Below are 17,916 nucleotides of genomic sequence, written 5' to 3' on the forward strand. Positions count from 1 at the left end.
AATATATTAGAGATATGATGGAAATATATTATATTTGTATTTGTGTAATGTAATAATGATAGTTATACGTTAAATCCTGACGTTTGTTTACGTGTTTATAGATTTGGTATCGCTACTTTGCCTAGAGAAGCATTATGACGCGTTTTTGTAATTATAAATGTCTCATTTGACTTTTTAAAGCCAATGACAGAATTAAAAGTAACACTTTTATTGTCACTAATAATCTAAAATGGTTTTTAAAATTTTGTCTGTTTGACAAGATATTGTAATATAGTAAATACACAAAAAGCAACCACAGAAATATAAAAAGTAATGAAAGATCATTTAATATTTTGCTATTTCCTGCTTAGATAATTTAAAACAAATATCAAATAAAAATAATTGTCATTAATGTCATTTTTTATTATATGGAAAAAAATTTAATGATTGAATAGTATCAGAGAATCTAATAGAATTAGCGTTTACATACGTAATTATTATATAATTATTAAAGAGCAAACATTGATTTAAAATGCCTATGCCAAAAACTATAGGGCACCAAATAGACTTTGGAAAATCATGGTTAGGATTGATTAAGCAAGGTTTTTGGGAAATCCCAGGAGTGATGTGTTCATCTATTTGTGCTCTGGTTGGGATTGGCCTTGGATTCGCTGGATTGGACCGATACGAGAAAAATAATGGCGATAATAGAGAATATAAATCCACTTACATGATTATGAGAGCTGATGATCCTAGAGTAAAGCGGCTAAAAAATCCCGTCTACACTAAGTATTAAAAACCTTACATACCTAAGGTCAAAGCAGGCATAATTATATTCTGAACTTTTAAATACCAGTGGCAGTTTGATTTATAAAAGTCAAGCTAAGATTTTATTGTTTTCTACATAGCTGATGTAATAACAATATTAAATATACATGTAATAAATATGGTGTCTAAGCGTTATTAACCTTAAAGTTAATAATTTTGTTTAGAATGTATTGTGTACTGTAATTCTTAATTTACGTGTTATAAGTATTCGTTGGGCGCAAACGGTGCTTTTCCAGCAAAAAGCCTACATTTATTGTATTTGGAAACAATATTATAGATTAAATATATGGTTAACTTTTTGGCAGTAAGTTCTCTTGTGCAAAAGCACTAAGTAGCCAGAGTAGTAAATAAAGAGGAAATTTATTTTAGACTACCATAACTCTCCTCAATCTTCTGCATCATCCTAGCGCATCATTCTGTACCATCAATTTGAATTTGAATAAACTGCGTAAAAAATAACATCAATTTTTTTTAAAATTGAAAACTATTAAATGAGAACGGAGAACTAATTTAACATCTTTTCGGCCCCAACTGTCAACCTCACCTGCGCGCGCGGACAACACACCACCCGTGGCGGTAATCCTGTACCGTGCTCCTACTAGATAACAGACAAAGAAATGGCAACCGAGCAGGGGTATAGCCACTTTCCTGGTCAGAGAGCAGAAGAGGCTACAGGGGCCTGGGGGTTCAAATAACCCCTAAAAAAACTGGTGCAGAACGCAACGTGAAACCACTGCAGCTAATCTCACGATAAAATCGTAATGAAAGTAGACACAAGAGGATTACGATTGCCATACTAACCGCCTAGCCAGCGGTGCCGCGACGCAACTACTGGCAACTTCATCAAGTTGCGAAAAATCCAGAAGATAGGCATAGGATAAGTTTAGCGGCTTATTATCGTAGAGAGGAAAGTCACCGGATGTGGTATATCCATTTTCGGGCTAACCGAAACGCACTGGAGAAACAAGGGATACTTCATTCCCAGTAGCTATGCTATGGCAGTAGTCAAAATAGAGTAGCGATTCTTATTTCTAAGCATTACAATAACAGCGTAATATAGTATGCAGTTAGCGAATGTATTATGTGAATTAGCCTCAAAGCGTCACCTGTAAACTTGAATCTAATACAATCTTCACTGGTAGGGCATATACTGCCACCCCACCAGTAAAGCTCTACCACTCTATCAGTCCATAGAATGCGTTGTAGTCCAAGGGAAGGTGGAAGGCACTACACCGCGCGTAAGGTCACCTACGCAATGGATGTGCGTAGGAGATGCACACAATATTTTGATGAAGCATAGTATAGCTAGGAATTATGTATCTTTTTTTCACGTCTTTCGATATGTTAGTAAAAAAAAAATTTAGTTTGGTTACCTGGTTGGTACCCTGAACCTCTGAGTCTGTCTGGCGAGTCGTAGGACGGGAATTATTTTGAATTCTTCATATGGCCACACTGCTGATTGTGAAACTAAATGTCACCTATTGTTGTTGTTGATGTGATGCCATTATTGTAAAATTTTGTACGAAAAAATGTCGGAACCCATTTAAAGCAGTGCCCGGTGCTTGCTGTATATTGCATGAGCAAGGATGATATAAATCAGTGCTTCGAGGAAAAACAAAGACTTTTTGATGAAATTATTTCAGGTGCAAGTAAGTACAGACCCAACATTTTGATACTCGACTAAATTAAAAAAAAAAAAAAAAAAAACTTTTGTTTGTATTCAACATAATTTTACATTTGTTCTAATATATACATACTAGTAATTATGTTTCAACACAACTGTCTGTCTGATGCCGAAGATTTTAACCGTCAGATCGAAGACTTATTCAAAGAACTCAAAGATGTTGAGAAAAAAGATGTGACTACCTCCTAATACAGGTATTTAGCCCATTTATCTAAACTTACAGGTTGTAATTCATTATATTTTTTTATTGTAAGTGATAATAATCTGCCATCTAACCCAATTATTGTTATTTTTGTAGAAGTCAACACAATGAAGTAAATAAAAAGGATGGTATGGAATATCCAGGAAAAAACGCCCTAGTCAGCCCGCTGCTTTAAACCTAGATGATTTTGACATATTGTCAATTTGTAATAAAATAAATTAATTTTAATAGGTTAGGAAACAAGTTTCAACAATTAGAACTTTCTTAGCAGAACTGTGAGAATTTATTACATTCACTAAATCTTGAGAAACATTAAAGCAATATTTTTTTTAATTTAAATTGAAAATATGTACTGATCATGTGTTTGATTATGGTTCCAAATTAATAAATATTTTTAAGTTTAAGTTGTGTATCTTTGTTATTCCTGTTTTCGGTGGAGTGGAAACGTTGGTGTAGTTAATGTTTTCGTTTTACTTATATTTATTTTTAGACTAAATTCTTTGGAAACTCCGAACTTATTAAACAAGTTTAGCAAAAGTATCATGATTGTTTTTTCAGACTATGGTTATCAGCGGAAAGATTTTTAAATTTGCCGCCAGAGGCTTGTGCCACGATACGCTTGTCAAACTCTAGTCTGTTTATTTCGATCAGCTGCTTTAGACATATCGGTCCGTTGACACTCATGACATTGGTAATTTAGAAAGGTCACATTGGTCAAAATAAAATCTAACTGCTATAGTGCGAAGTTTGCGAATATTCAATTAGAATTTGGTTTATTTGCTTAAATTAACCGTTTTCTTTAGTTTTATTTAGCCACTTGTGCATATAGCTTGTGTTGATTAGTTGAATTTTTTTATTAACAATCAAAATGAGTTCTCGCTTCGCGGTTGTTGAACAAGGCCCGCCAATTGAGGTTTTCCTGCTTAACAAACTCTTTACAGACGATACAAATAAAAATAAAGTAAATTTGGGAGTTGGTGGTAAGTTATATAAATTATATATAAAAAAAACAGTTTCCTATTGTTATGTAATATATTCACCGCTGGAAGCCGGTAAATTGACGTTGTAGAATCAATAGCCGTCCTAATTAAACAACGATCGATGAAATTGTTGTTTTCCTAGGCCAATTATTGGTGATGAGCCAATAAAATTGTCACCAAAATCATCGCATGCAAGTGTATCTTGAACTTTGATTAAGGGTCACGATTGCATTTTCTTAAATATCTTTTTAAAATAAATAAGAATAGTGAAAATTAAAATCAAACTGTATGTTTTTTAGCATACCGAGATGAAACTGGTAAACCATGGGTCCTCCCTGTTGTTCAGAAAATGGAGAAGCAGATGGCAGCTGATGAAACTCTTTTACATGAATATCTCCCTGTTCTTGGTAAGTAAACAAATACAGATTAATGTGTAAATATGATTTATATTCAGTAAAATTTTATGTTTAATTTTAGGCATAAGATTATGAATACGACCAAGATTGACATACTACATTGTTTAATAATAAAAAATATATATATTTTATATCTCAATTTGATTGTAATGTTTATGTTTTTATAATTAACAAATTTAAGAAAAATACTTGCTTATCATGAAAAAGTGTAATTTAAATGGATAATTATTCTTAATTGTGCATAAAATTTTATCATTTTTGGAATAAAATGGTATTCACCTTTAAGTCTTGACTTGACTTAGAAGTCTAAATTGTATATTTTTATAAACTTCAGGTCTTGAGCAGTTCAGTAACCTCTCAGTTTCTATGCTATTGGGTGAAGATAGTTCTGCCATCTCTGAAGGAAAGGTAAGGGTTTTTATGTATATTTCTAGAAACTTTTATTTTAATTTAATATTTGTTTCATACATTTTTACGTTTCAGTTAGTCAGCGTTAGTTCAAAGTTATAATCACTCGGTCATTTTGATTTTGTAAAATCTCTTCAAACATAAAATTTGACCAAATGTCTGAATTTCCTTAATGTTTTTTACAGACTTTTGGTATCCAAGTTCTATCTGGCACCGGTGGTCTGAGAATTGGTGCAGAATTTTTGAACAAGCATCTTAAATATACCACTTTCTATTACTCCAACCCAACATGGGGTAAGTTGTAGTTATTTTAAACACTTATAATATCTGAAGGTGGTTGAGTAAAATTCAAAAGTAACTTTTATTTAAAAAAAAAATCTTTATATCATTGGAAATATGATTGGTTTTGAAAAGTTTTTACTTTTTGTATTAGTTTTAGTGAAAATATATTATGACATGGAAAGTTTTAAACTAACAATAGACAACTGTCTCCCAACAGAATTTCGTTATTTTATTCATTGTTCAACAAACACAGTTTATTATTTTGATATTATTATATATCAACCTGATATATACTTAGCTTCATCTTAAATTAAAGATTGTTTTAAGACATTTTGACCACATATGGAAACTATGAAAACTATATGATTACTATAAAATATTGGTATTGTTGGCTAAGTAAAAATAATATCTTATTAATCTTATCGCTTAAAAACCCTCGTCATAAATCGATTCTTATTATGATTAATGTCTGATAAGAAGCGGCCACGTTTGTAATGAATGTTTGTCGTCTTTCATCATTAATGTTTTTTTTACGTAAAATTGTATCGGATTTGAACAAGTCATTGTGTAATAGGTATATCTAAATCAGGGGTGAATTTTTTGTAAGAGAAATTTTAAGGAAGATTCATTTCTTAAATAATTTACGTGCGCAAAACGCTAAATTTCATTAACATCACCGCGATGGCTGGAAGTCTTCCACAAGCCCATTTCACAAGGCACTTTCTTTTGCGAACAAACTGTGGAATCGACTCCTTTAACTTCAAAGTTAGGGTGTACTCCTCCCTCAAAGGCCGGCACGCACCCCCTAAAAATGGGTGTCCAAGAGCTGCGATGTCTGCCCTATTTGGGCGTCCCGTAGGCTTGCCTACATTCCACCATTATATAATAAGAATAAAGCGATTGGTCTTATATCAAAGTCCCGTTAGGTATAGTCTAAAGGTGTATAAAGCGAGTATTTTTTTTATCTAAATAATGTAGATTTACAATAACCTAAAAGTTGAAGCCTTTTTCTTTAAAGAAGTTTGATTTAAACGTGTGGATCACGCGTATATATAGTTATGGTTAGTAAAACACCCAAGCTTTCAATAGCAGGCAAAATTAACTGATAAAATACGAATGATGGCGCAAAACTGGCATACCAGTTGTTGGAATGCTTTAAAAACTGAGCTTTAAATATAAAATTATATTAGTTTCTGTTAGTTATTATTATTTACTTTCAGAAAATCACCACTTGGTCTTCGTAAACTCTGGCTTCACACAGCCGCGCGTTTACAGGTACTGGGACCCCAAGACCCGAGCTATAGACTTCGATGGAATGATTGAAGACCTAAAGAATGCACCTGAGAACTCGGTCATACTGTTACATGCGTGTGCGCATAATCCTACTGGAATAGACCCCACTCATGAACAATGGATTAAGATCGCTGATGTTATGGAAGTTAGTTTAAATAATAAGCCTTACCGTTACAATATAACTTTATTATTCATTAATGGAACTTTATACTGATAGATGTAATTTTCTTTTGTGACTCAGCCATGTCAGCCAGTCAAAATATGTTATCAAATTAGAAATGTACGAAAAAAATAACTTGAGGCCATTAAACGTATTGAAATGTGATAGCAAATACAGTTGTATCATGCTTACGAAATACTATACGTAAAACTTTTACGAACTTTGACCTTTATGCTAGGCGTGACGTTATCGCAAGATAGGCATAACTCGTGGTCGTTACATCACAATGTTTATGGCGAGCAAAGCCCGTTACTATTGTTTTCATTCGCTTTTATTTTTAACGTGAAATATGGCTCGGACCTACGACTGGTTTTTTATGTAGTGTATATACAGTTATAAGTAATTAAAATATTGGTCTTACGAAAAATGTGATTAATGCATGAACGTGACCGTAACTTAATAAAAACCAAATCTATGGAACCTTGAAAGAAAACAATTTTTTAACCGGATTAAAGCTATTTGTATTATTATAAAATTATAATTATTTTACATAATTTTACATTTAAAATTTTCCGACGTTTCGCGTGCTTTACAACGTGCGTAGTCACGGTGACTGAAAACAAAAGGTGTTGAATGTCAAAAGCTGTAGAGAAAGTTGTGTTATCTGTATTTATTTCCCCGGCTTTAATCTGGTTATAAAATTATATTCTTTCAATGTGTAAAAATGTTAACCAAAGACGATACTCTATGGAACCTTTTCCATTAAAAACCTTTATAAATGTTATTAATAATGGTTCTCAAAACCTCTTAACACAAATAATTCCTAATATTTGTTCATTTAACGTGGTAATCGGTGATTAGCCTGTGCCTTCCAGCCAGGAACGTTGTTTTTCCGGGAGCAAACCATAGATTTCCGAATTATACGCCGGGTATTTATTACGTATATTGTTGTAGGAACGCAAATTGTTCCCGTTCTTCGACAGTGCGTACCAAGGATTCGCGTCTGGAGACTTAGATAGCGACGCGTGGGCCGTGAGGTACTTCGTGAAGAGAGGATTCGAACTTGTTTGCGCACAGTCATACGCCAAGAACTTTGGCTTATACAGTCAGTATCTTATTAGACAATTTTGATTAGTTCTCATTTGTCTCTTTCTTTCATATTACATTGAAAAGGGACAGGTTATAGTTAAAAAAGACTGATTTAACGAAGCTCTGCTTGCATATATTCTTTTGTATGGTTTCTAATATAAACATTCATTATGAATGTAGTATATATGTCGAAGTAAAGTAGTTAAATCAGAGAGTTAATTGAATCTCTAGACAGTTAATAAAATGTCGATATTCAATCAAATCGCTAGCATTTTGATTTAAATAAAGCAGCGTCGAAACCGATTAACTATCTGTCTGACCGAAAGCTGTTGCTGTTGTTGCTGCTGACAATGTAAAACAAAACTCGGCCATAATTATTTTATTTGTTATTGTTATTTCGGTGTGATCGTGAAGAACTGAGAGCTTGGAGATTCCGTGTTTTGCTTTATTGTAAATGGCTAGGTTAGGTTAGGTTATGTTGGTCTTGTTGCCTAGGTACGTTTAGGAAATTCGTTATACGTTTCGTTCACTCACTTGTCTGACGGAACTTTAGCGACTTGATTGAATATCGATTTTTAATTAACTGTCTAGAGATTGAATTAACTCTTATTTAACTACTTTACTGCGACATGTATATATTAAAAATGTTTATTATTAAAAATAAAATTTTTAAGAACATCATTATTTTTGTCGCAATAACTTGTAACGATAATAAAAAAGATGTTTTATTGAGATTAACGGACTTATAAATAATAGAGAGAGACTACAGAATATATGTGTATATATATATATATATATATATTTTAAATTTAAGTAACCAATAGTTTTTATATAAATTACAAAACTATAATATAATAGTAGTAATAGTAATAGTATAATTATTTAACAAATAATAACCATGAACGGTCTGCTAGTAAAATATGTACATATATATGGATAATGTGGTGGATATGTGTTTATGAGAGTACCCTCTATGCGGGTACTTTTTATAAAGGTTTTGTCAACTTTTGCTTTTCCTGCAACATCTTGGTAGTTGAATTCCCCTAATCACAAATAACCTTTTAATTCGAACTTCTAGATGAGCGTGTGGGTAACCTGACCGTGGTGGTAAACGATCCAAAGCTGATCCCAGCCATGAAGTCCCAACTGACGTGGGTGGTTCGTGGGATGTATTCGAACCCACCCGCTCATGGTGCAAGAGTAGTCGCCAATGTACTGGCTGATAAGAAGCTCTTCGATGAATGGTGAGTATTTTGAAACTTAAGTTATATGTCCAGTCTCCAGTTTGGGCTTTTTTTAAACATGGGGCAAACGTCGGTAACTGATGGGAACAAACATCGCTTATGGAAACTTACAATATCTCTTATATTGCAGGTAGGTCTTAATAATTGCGAAGTTTACCAAGAGTGAGACTTAGTTCGCGATTTAAACCAGTATTATTATTATATGTTTACAATAAAAGTCAACAATACATTTTGAATTTAAGTGAAGCATGATCATGTCTTATATATATACGTAAAATAAAAATAATGTTAAATATTTGCGAGAAATAGTGTGACACGAAATTTGATCAAAAGCCTTTCCAAACTAATATATTTTTATTCCTGCCACTTAGCGAAGATTGATTAAATAATAAAATAACAACCTTTCATTATTTAATTGATAATTTTCAATACTCGTTACGATATCAAATAAATAGATATATATTTCAGACGTTTACATTAGTGGACTTTTTAATTTATTATAAGCAAACATGTTTATGTTACAGATAAGTTTCAATTAAGTATTTTTAATTTAATGATATTCACGATTAAGTTGTTGAAGCCACTTATAAATTCGCGTATCAAGAAATGTAAATATTTTATTTTATCTACACTGTATCTACATTCACTCCCTAAGTGCATTACCTATAAGTAAAACTTGACTTTTATTCAATTAGTATTATATAACTTTACATATAATATAGAATATTGGCCCCAGTAACCAAACATTATGGTTTTCACGTCTCATTATCAAATGTATGTATGTATACAAAATATTGTAAAAACTGTTATAAAAGAGTAAGAAGGGTTACCCATTTTTCTCCATATGAAACTTTTGGAAGGGTTATTTTTAAGTCAACTTGTAATTTTGATTTTCAAGGTGCCTTTTTAATAGAGCTGTTAGAAATAAATGATTTAACTTTGATTTTTATAACAATGACCGAAAAAAAATCACAAAACCATAAAGTATATTTATATAAGTATATGAAACTTGGTTTTTTCAAAAATTGCAAGTGTTTTTGAAAGGAAACTTATTAAAATTTGTTAAATTAAAATGAAACTGTTAAAAAAACAAAACCAGCATTATATTTATTACTGATCAAAGAAATCTCTAATTCAATAAACTGTATTTTTATCCAGAAGACTAATCGCATTGAAACATTGCGATTTGCATTTTAAATTGTATCACTTACCGAAAATATCGTTAATACCTGCGTTAACATCGCTCAAATAATTGTATTTGTTTGGTGCAAATTAAGTGCTTGATAATCTAATAAAAATTATGCTTAAATAAAGGATAACTTCAATTATTGTTAGATTTTATTTATTAATAATGTTAAATTTTCAGGAGAGGCCACATAAAAATGATGTCTTCCCGTGTTATGCAAATGAGGGATGCGCTCAGGGCCGAACTTATCAAGTGAGTTTAAACATACATTTCTAGTTCTGAGCATTATTATATTGTCCGTATAACTTAAATAATTTAAAAAGAATACTGATTAATTGTGTTCATGCTATGATGAAAAGGAACATAGAGATAGTGAAACGATGATTATATGAAGGTTGGAACCATTTCACGCCACATCATAACAATGAGTATGTTGCTTTTGATTTGTAGCATAATTTAACTTAAGATAAAAGCTAGCTACGCACTGGTATGAGAAAGCGTAACTGTTCCTTACATTTGGCCATATGTAATCGCCAATCGAGTAATGTTTGTCGATCAAGCGTTTCATATTAGATCTGTTACATAATCAACGTCAAAGGTGCCTATGTATTTAAGAACTTACCATTTTTTATCCTAAATAATACTTTTTTTCACTTCCAGACTTGGCACCCCCGGAAACTGGGACCACATTGTAAAGCAGATCGGTCTTTTCTCCTACACGGGTCTGACGAGCAAGCAGTGCGAGCATTTAATCCAGGAACACCACATTTACCTCCTCAAATCAGGTCGAATTAATATTTGTGGATTAAACGCCTCCAACGTGGAGTACGTGGCAAGGGCCATGCACGATGCCATCACCAAGTTCCCGGCGCAAGAGTAAATACATTTTATTACTGCTTTTGGAATAATATTCTTAGTTTTGTCAAACAAATTGACACTAAATGCTTCTATTTTGTAAATGTCAGCTGGTTTTTATTTAAAACATTAATATATTGAGACATGATCACATCGAAACTGTTGAATCAATTTTTTTTATATACTGTATAAAAAAAGGAGGTCTGAAAACACATTTCTTCAGTCTCCACTCGATGGGACCCTGTCAAAATATCTGACATTTATTAATTATTTTATAAACTTCCAAAAGCATCTTAATAGAATATGGTTTTAATTTCGCTTTTATATGTTTATATAATTTGCAAATGTTTGAGCGATTTTTGCTTATATTTAAGTAGGATTTAAGGTAGAACAACGAAAATCAAAGAAATGGCAACTTATAAGTCCAAACAATTATGTACTAGAAGGCAGTAGTCTATAAACTTTTTATATATTATATACATTTGTCTGTAGTAAATTAATAATGTGAATCCACTTGCCTTAATGCTTTTAAAATATATATAGGATTTACTAGCATTTTATTATGGACGAAAGCGTACTAGTGTTTTATCAAATATTTTTTTTCTCTATAGAATGAGAAGAATAAATACAAGAGATTAAATTATTGAGTGATAAATGTGATTATTTATATTATAATCACAAATTTATTTATTTATATTTACTACTGGTATTTAAAGCCGCCAGTATGCTTTAGTCTCATGATTGTATTTATTTTTGGTGAGATAGTACACTGCCGCAAGGGACGCAATTAAAATTCAATTATAAAATTGTACCATTTTTGGTCGATATTTTTGACAGCTGGAGATTTTATTATATTTCTTGATATTAATGCAGTATTCTGTTCTTCAATAGTTTTAGCCTTTAATAAAAGGATTCCTAATATCTCTAATCAATTTTTATATACATGTTATGTCCTAGAAAAGGGAATCCCCGCACATATAGAATTTTATTTATAGCTGTTTTGTTATAGTTCCTTATATCTGTTGCAAATATAATCTCAGTTACAATTATATAGTGTTTTATTTTTTAATTGTGTAATATTATCATTTGAAATTTGAAAGACAAGTCTTTAAGCCCCAGTAACTATATTATCAAATTGCTTAGTTTTTAAAATTATCTGATAGTATAATATATAAGTTAATTGGCTATGGTTTTGTTCCAGTGAGCAACCATCAAAATTATAAAATTTGGCCCCTTTACAATATGGACGTGCATTTGAGTACTGAAATCATCACACGAAGAAAGGATTAAAAAGTATTATTTGCATAATGACAATTCATTTGTATTAAAATAACTGAGTTATTCAATTTAAATATGTTTGAATATATTCCAAAACTTAAAGGGGCCGTTGAGGGAAAATAAAACATAATATAGATAACATATATATATTGAAAAATGTTTATATATATGTAACTATGATTCCATAGAGTTACTATCTTCGGCCGGTATGGCGACTCGGGGTCGAGATCCGAAACGGTCTATTACTGCAAAATCAACATGAAATTAAAATAACACTACAAAAATACAGTGAGCCGTAATTTAAAAATTACCCAATCTTATGCTTGTAGCTTTGATGATTTATAAACATTTTAAAGAAGTCCGGCCTTTTCCTACACACTTTATTTCATTGAACGGTGTATCACATACATAGTACAATCAAAAAGATGTTAAATAAAATACATTGTGCAACAGGTCTTATTAAAGGACCTCTCCCAGGGCTTACCTTGTTCACTAACGCTAAGATCGACCATTTCAATACAACATTGCTTGTTATCCCCACCCACAGCCAATGACAAAGGATCGTCAGGACAAACCGCGGTACACAAGGCAGCACCCACGCGACACTGACGCTCGCTCACTTGAACCGCACCGCTGTAAAAAAATTACGTATAATTATCTGTGCCAGTGAGCAGTGTTGGCCTAATGGCTACAGCGTGCGACTCTCATTCCTTACAGTCGTCGGTGCGATCCCCTTCTGTGCACCAATGGATTTTCTTTCTATGTGCGCATTTAACATTAGCTCGAACGGTGAAGGAAAACATCGTGTGGAAACCGGCATGCTTTAGATCCAAAAAGTCGAATGCGTGCGTCAGGCACAGAAGGCTGATCACCTTCTTGCCTATTAGATTAACAAATCATCATGAAACAGATACAGATATCTGAGGTCCAGACCTAAAAAGGTTGTAGCGCCATTGATTATTATTTATTTGTGCCAGTACTCTCAACGTTAAAGCTAAGAAGTAGACTCAATTTGCACCAGAAATAATAAATTTATATCCTACATATATTATTAATTTCATATGAAAATTTGCCATTTTTTTCAATTATACTGGCTTAGTCAAGATGCTTAGAAAGTCGAAAACTAAATTTGTATATGAAAATTTGTCGAGACAAACTGACATTTTCATACAAATTTAGTCTTTTAGTTAGGACTTTATACATACACTGTTAAGGCATCATGACTAAGTCTTGAAAAAACCTGTGGAGGTATGACGGTGAAAAGTCCCTTCAACCTAAAGAGAGGATTTTGGACCAGACTAACCACTGACTGGCCCTAAGGCCTCAGTGGCTAAGGTCGAGAATTTAGTAGTTAGTGGTGTAGCAGTTCATTGTGTCGCTATAAACCTAAGATATTGATTTATTAGATTTTATTCTAATCGTTAAGCTTATTATAGAGAGTTACAGAGTACCAAATTGTAGTAGGCAAAGGTTTAATAGACTGTATGCGGTTAACTATAAATTCAATTACCTCGATATATCCCAAGTCTTCATTTTAGCATCCGTGCCCACTGTTATCATGAGACCAGGAATATTATCACTAATCACGAGTCCTGAAAACAAGAAGCCTTATGTTAAAGTAAATGTGATTTTAGTGATGAAAAAATATCGTTACGAACTATTCGTATTTTTAGTAGTTATTCTAAACTACTTCTGTGGATGAGCTGGGCTCCACAACACAGTTTTCTGTAATTTTCTATAAAATCGAGCGGCTTGCTGGTTTCCCCTCAACACTACGTACGGATTGCACGTTGCACATGTTATATTACACCTCGTAACGTTGATCAGTATACAGCTTTCTGGGCCAAGACAAGGGTCTCTATGGCTTCTTCTTCCATAGAGACCCTTTTTTAACTAATACATACTTCTAAATATACCAAGACATTTGATATATAATTAGGGGCAAACGGGCAAGCCCACCTAAGACCGCCGCTCGCAGATACTGGCATTGCCAGATGGCTCGCAAGTGCGTTGCCCGCTTTTTAAGAATAAAAGTAGAAGAGTTCTGTTCTGAGTAAAAAATCAATTATAAATATAATTGTTCAGATAGTAACCTGTGACCTCCTTTTCGTGAGCCTCGATGATCCACAATGGTTCATCTTGTCTGCAATCGACATACGCCACTTTACCGGTGTTGTTGCTCATCTGAAAGTTCCAATATTAAAACTAAAATAAATCCAAGAGAAAGCGCTTGGGTTTATTCATGAATTAGACAATATGAAATAATCTGCGAGCCGTCAGTGTTAAACTCATAATGGATTTTAATTAGTATAGATAGTAATATTTTTCAGTACCAGTAAATCAGTCATTCTCCAATTTAAAAAAAAAACAATATTTTTAATCAACTGACAAATTAAAGCCCTCATCAAAAAGTTTTAACATAATAATAATAATAACATGATAATGTTTGACACCTCAAATGCTTCAAATTTTCAATCCATTTGTGTAGTAACGCTGAGTATGTGTACCGAACACCATTCAAATTTCCCATAGAAAACTGTATTGTTACATCATCTATAAGATTTTACAATTTGTTCATGCTCACCACTTGTTAACGATTTGTCCTAATTTGAAATTAAGGTGATTTGAAGACTCCTTAAACAGTTTATAATTGACTTACCACAAAACAGAATGGATTATGTCTGTCCCATACTACTCGTTCAATTTCTGTAGGCAACGACCATGCACGGCAGGCTGTGGGCGTCCGACAGTCTGTGACACGAGCGCGGCCGTCGCACGCGCCCGTTAACAACGTTTGCGCTTCCAGTGGATGGAACGTTATAGATTGGACCTGAAAAGTATGTGATTTTCATGGGGCCGACATTTCTGCATCATCAACGCCAACATCGTCCAAGTGGATATTGAATTCTAATAATTAATTTCACCATTTTGTTTTTTAATTGCATATTAATTTACAATAAGTGAAAAATTTACACATTTTAAAATTGATTGGCTCAGTTGTAACTCAAAAAATATCTATTTACACTAAATGCAAAAAAAAAATCTCGATATAACGCAATGTCATTTATAATTCGTCGTAAAGGTATAACAAAAATATGCATCCATATCTATTGTGACATTACCTTATCCTCAAAGTAGTCTAAGGTAGTGTGAGGCGCGCCCTGGTCGAGATCCCACAATAATACCGTATTATCAGCTGAGCCGCTCGCCAGCACATGGCTATAAAAGTTAGACATTATATACTTTAAACATTTACACAATTACTTAATAATGTATGTATTTTATTTATCCAGACCGTACTTTAACAGTAAAATGAAGTCAACACGCCCTTCAAACTTAGATAATTGTCGCAAACGATTTAAAAGCTCTCAAGTCGTAGTAAAAAAGTGTTGTGTAGTAAAATCTTCAAATTCTGTATCTGTATAGTTTAAAGCTTTGTCACACATTATATATTATCTCAGTTAGTATTCTAAAACTGTATTAAAATTTCCTAGAAATATTTTTAAAATCTTACGAAAAATTTCTATTCCATGAGAGATCTAACACGGCGTCTTTATGTCCCACTCGTTTTATTTTCTTCTTTTTATTTGGTTTTTTACCAAGTTTAAATGCTGGTTCAAGGCAGTTCTCAATGTCCAAGTCCCACACTTGTATAATGGGGTCCATGCCACCCAAAGCACAAAGGTTTCCTAAAAAAACGGTATTCATTCAATCAAAGGACTAAGAGATGTTGGTTTCTTGACAATGTAATGTTTTAACATGTTTCCAAGTTTTATTTCTACTCATAAACTATGGTGCAAAGCCATGGTTGCAGCCATTTCAACATTATATTTGTATTATTATACATATTAGGTTTCCTAATTTATTTATATTTCAACACTAAAACAATGTTGTTGTATGTTACAAAAGAAAAATATCTAAGCTTACCAGGCTGTGGATCTGATGGGTCATGACTCAACCATTCTATACACAGCGGGAACCATGGTAGAATTATGTCATGGTGGACATAGAATGAACCTTCCTCTTTGTTAAATACTTAAAATAGAATAATATATTATAAGTTGGTGATAATGTAAAACAACCTTTTGCCTAAAACCTAAATTATTTATTGTTAAAATCAATAAAACATAAAATTTGTAACAATGAATACAAATAATGTTTTTTACTAACACAAATTTGGAATGTAACTCTGATAAATAAATATGATAAAACAAAATACAATCATACTGTTTTTCAGGTTGTCTGTCTAGTTTATTATAAAAGTTTACTGGTACTCAAGTCAAAATTAGTTTACTTTTGTATAATACATATGGGGTTAAAGTTATAACCAATAGTCACCCTGTTTATAAAAACAATTGGAAAGTCAGAAGGATTTGTTTTGTTGGGTTGTAAATTCCGACATTTATAATTCTATAGTAAAACTTACCATAAACTTCTAAAATGCTAGCATCACTCTCAACATGGCCAACTAGTAATAGGTTATCATCTGATTTAATGATATCATCCTCTTCATCACTGTCGGGGCCGTCTGTCTGTAATATACAAAACATCTAGCAGAACAAAATCTCAACCAAATCACAATACAATGCTATGTAACTTTGTGTTATAAGTATGTTAATAATATTAGTGGGACAGAAATATAAAATAAATATTGAGATTTTAACAGTAGTACAAATAAATGTGGTATAAAATATCATACCAAGAATAAACTAAGAATAAGCAAAATGTCTACTAATAAACCCAGAAAAATGTTTATGTATACTAATGATTGATTCTTACCCTAATTTGGACATCTTCACTTAGGTCTCCCAAATTAGGTAAGGTTGCAATTGTTCCTAGACCTATGGGATTACCTACAACAAATAGTTAGATATTTTTTATAAACTGTTCTTAATATGAATATTGAATATAGTTATTATTTGTTTATTATTATTTTCGTTCCATTTGCAGTAGTGGCTGTAGGGTTCAAGTGCACAGGTGCTTATTTAAGTTGGTGCCTTGTACATGGTTCTGGTAACATTTTTCTCATACAATAAATAAGTGTTGCAATACAGCTACAAAATTAGCTTTTAGATTTATTTTTATTTAACAATTAAATTAAATATTATTACTATATAGGTTAAGAATATTGTAAATTCTGTATATTTCTTGGTTGGAACATATTTAAATATATTATTGTAATAGTAATATAATGTTATTTTAATAAAAACTAAATCAAAAAGATGATAAGAAAAATACTTTACTTAGATTATCTTCATCATCATACTTCGCAAAATTAAACTCATCATTAGGATCAGCAGGTACTGGAGCAGCATTATCTTCATTTGTTTCAGAATCACTGTCATCTAAACCTTGTTCTGCTCGCTCTGTTATCCTAAATCCCAATAACAATAGTATCATTATTTATTTATATTTATATAGCAGTTGGCAGTTCATTTTACCCTGTTCAAAATCAACAGGCTTTATTCTGTCTTAAGCTTAACTTATACAGTTATCTTTACCTTAAATCGTCAGCTGTCTGTTTTATAATCTTTTCTAGCTCCTTTTCAGTCAATTCTATCTGTGAAAGAAATGAACTTTAAAGCAAACTTTAAACGTACAAAACAGTACTGATAAACTTATTACGTAGGCTATATCACTTAATAAAATATATGTGTTATTTAGCAATATTGTTTACCTTTTCTGGTACAGCCTTAGCTACACCACGGCGAACAAAATGCATACATGATACAAGGCTAACTGATGGCGTTGTTTCATCCATATTAATGAATAATGATAACTTCAACGAATTTGTAAAACCCCAAATACGAAAATTTCACTTTAGAGTTTAAATTTATAACATAATATTGTTTCACAACCCTCATGCCATTAGCACGTTTTTTTGACAGTCGATAGATCACATCAATAACTTGACAACTTTACTATAAAGCGCTCTTTCTACTGTCATCTCCTATATATACACTACTATTACTTATAATTATTTAGTTCTATTCTGTGGGATAATGTAACGAGGACAGTAAACGCTAGTGGTA

General features: G+C 32.2%; 2 protein-coding genes across 2 annotated transcripts; one reads left to right on the forward strand and one right to left on the reverse strand.

Annotated features, from left to right (window-relative positions):
- The first annotated feature begins 3,381 nt into the window (after positions 1-3,381).
- Positions 3,382-11,947, forward strand: LOC123708454 (aspartate aminotransferase, cytoplasmic). Its single transcript, XM_045659163.1, has 10 exons — positions 3,382-3,673; positions 3,973-4,080; positions 4,424-4,497; positions 4,683-4,791; positions 6,000-6,217; positions 7,187-7,337; positions 8,400-8,565; positions 9,932-10,003; positions 10,412-10,627; positions 11,808-11,947. The coding sequence occupies exons 1-10, from the start codon at positions 3,562-3,564 to the stop codon at positions 11,827-11,829; spliced, it is 1,248 nt and encodes a 415-aa protein (XP_045515119.1). The 5' UTR covers positions 3,382-3,561; the 3' UTR covers positions 11,830-11,947.
- A 111-nt stretch (positions 11,948-12,058) lies between these two features.
- LOC123709091 (periodic tryptophan protein 1 homolog) lies at positions 12,059-17,912 on the reverse strand. Its single transcript, XM_045660207.1, has 13 exons — positions 17,562-17,912; positions 17,386-17,444; positions 17,128-17,258; positions 16,664-16,737; positions 16,311-16,416; positions 15,812-15,919; positions 15,399-15,573; positions 15,007-15,103; positions 14,544-14,714; positions 13,978-14,068; positions 13,395-13,476; positions 12,369-12,517; positions 12,059-12,129 (listed from the first exon to the last, which is right to left on the reverse strand). Exons 1-13 carry the CDS (start codon positions 17,643-17,645, stop codon positions 12,059-12,061), a joined length of 1,398 nt encoding a protein of 465 aa, XP_045516163.1. The 5' UTR covers positions 17,646-17,912.
- Between the last annotated feature and the right edge of the window lie 4 nt (positions 17,913-17,916).

This window comes from Pieris brassicae, chromosome 4 (genome assembly GCF_905147105.1).
Source record: "Pieris brassicae chromosome 4, ilPieBrab1.1, whole genome shotgun sequence".
Classification (NCBI taxonomy): domain Eukaryota; kingdom Metazoa; phylum Arthropoda; class Insecta; order Lepidoptera; family Pieridae; genus Pieris; species Pieris brassicae.

Bases quoted from the DNA above. Each gene is read 5' to 3' on its own strand.
- LOC123708454 (XM_045659163.1), top strand. From the start codon at position 3,562: ATGAGTTCTCGCTTCGCGGTTGTTGAACAAGGCCCGCCAATTGAGGTT. The intron at 6,218-7,186 runs GTTAGTTTAAAT...ATATTGTTGTAG, and splicing joins AGATCGCTGATGTTATGGAA to GAACGCAAATTGTTCCCGTT. The intron at 10,628-11,807 runs GTAAATACATTT...GTTTTGTTCCAG, and splicing joins ACCAAGTTCCCGGCGCAAGA to TGAGCAACCATCAAAATTAT.
- LOC123709091 (XM_045660207.1), bottom strand. From the start codon at position 17,645: ATGGATGAAACAACGCCATCAGTTAGCCTTGTATCATGTATGCATTTT. The intron at 17,445-17,561 runs GTAAACAATATT...TTTCTTTCACAG, and splicing joins CTAAGGCTGTACCAGAAAAG to ATAGAATTGACTGAAAAGGA. The intron at 16,417-16,663 runs GTAAGAATCAAT...TGTATATTACAG, and splicing joins GTGAAGATGTCCAAATTAGG to ACAGACGGCCCCGACAGTGA.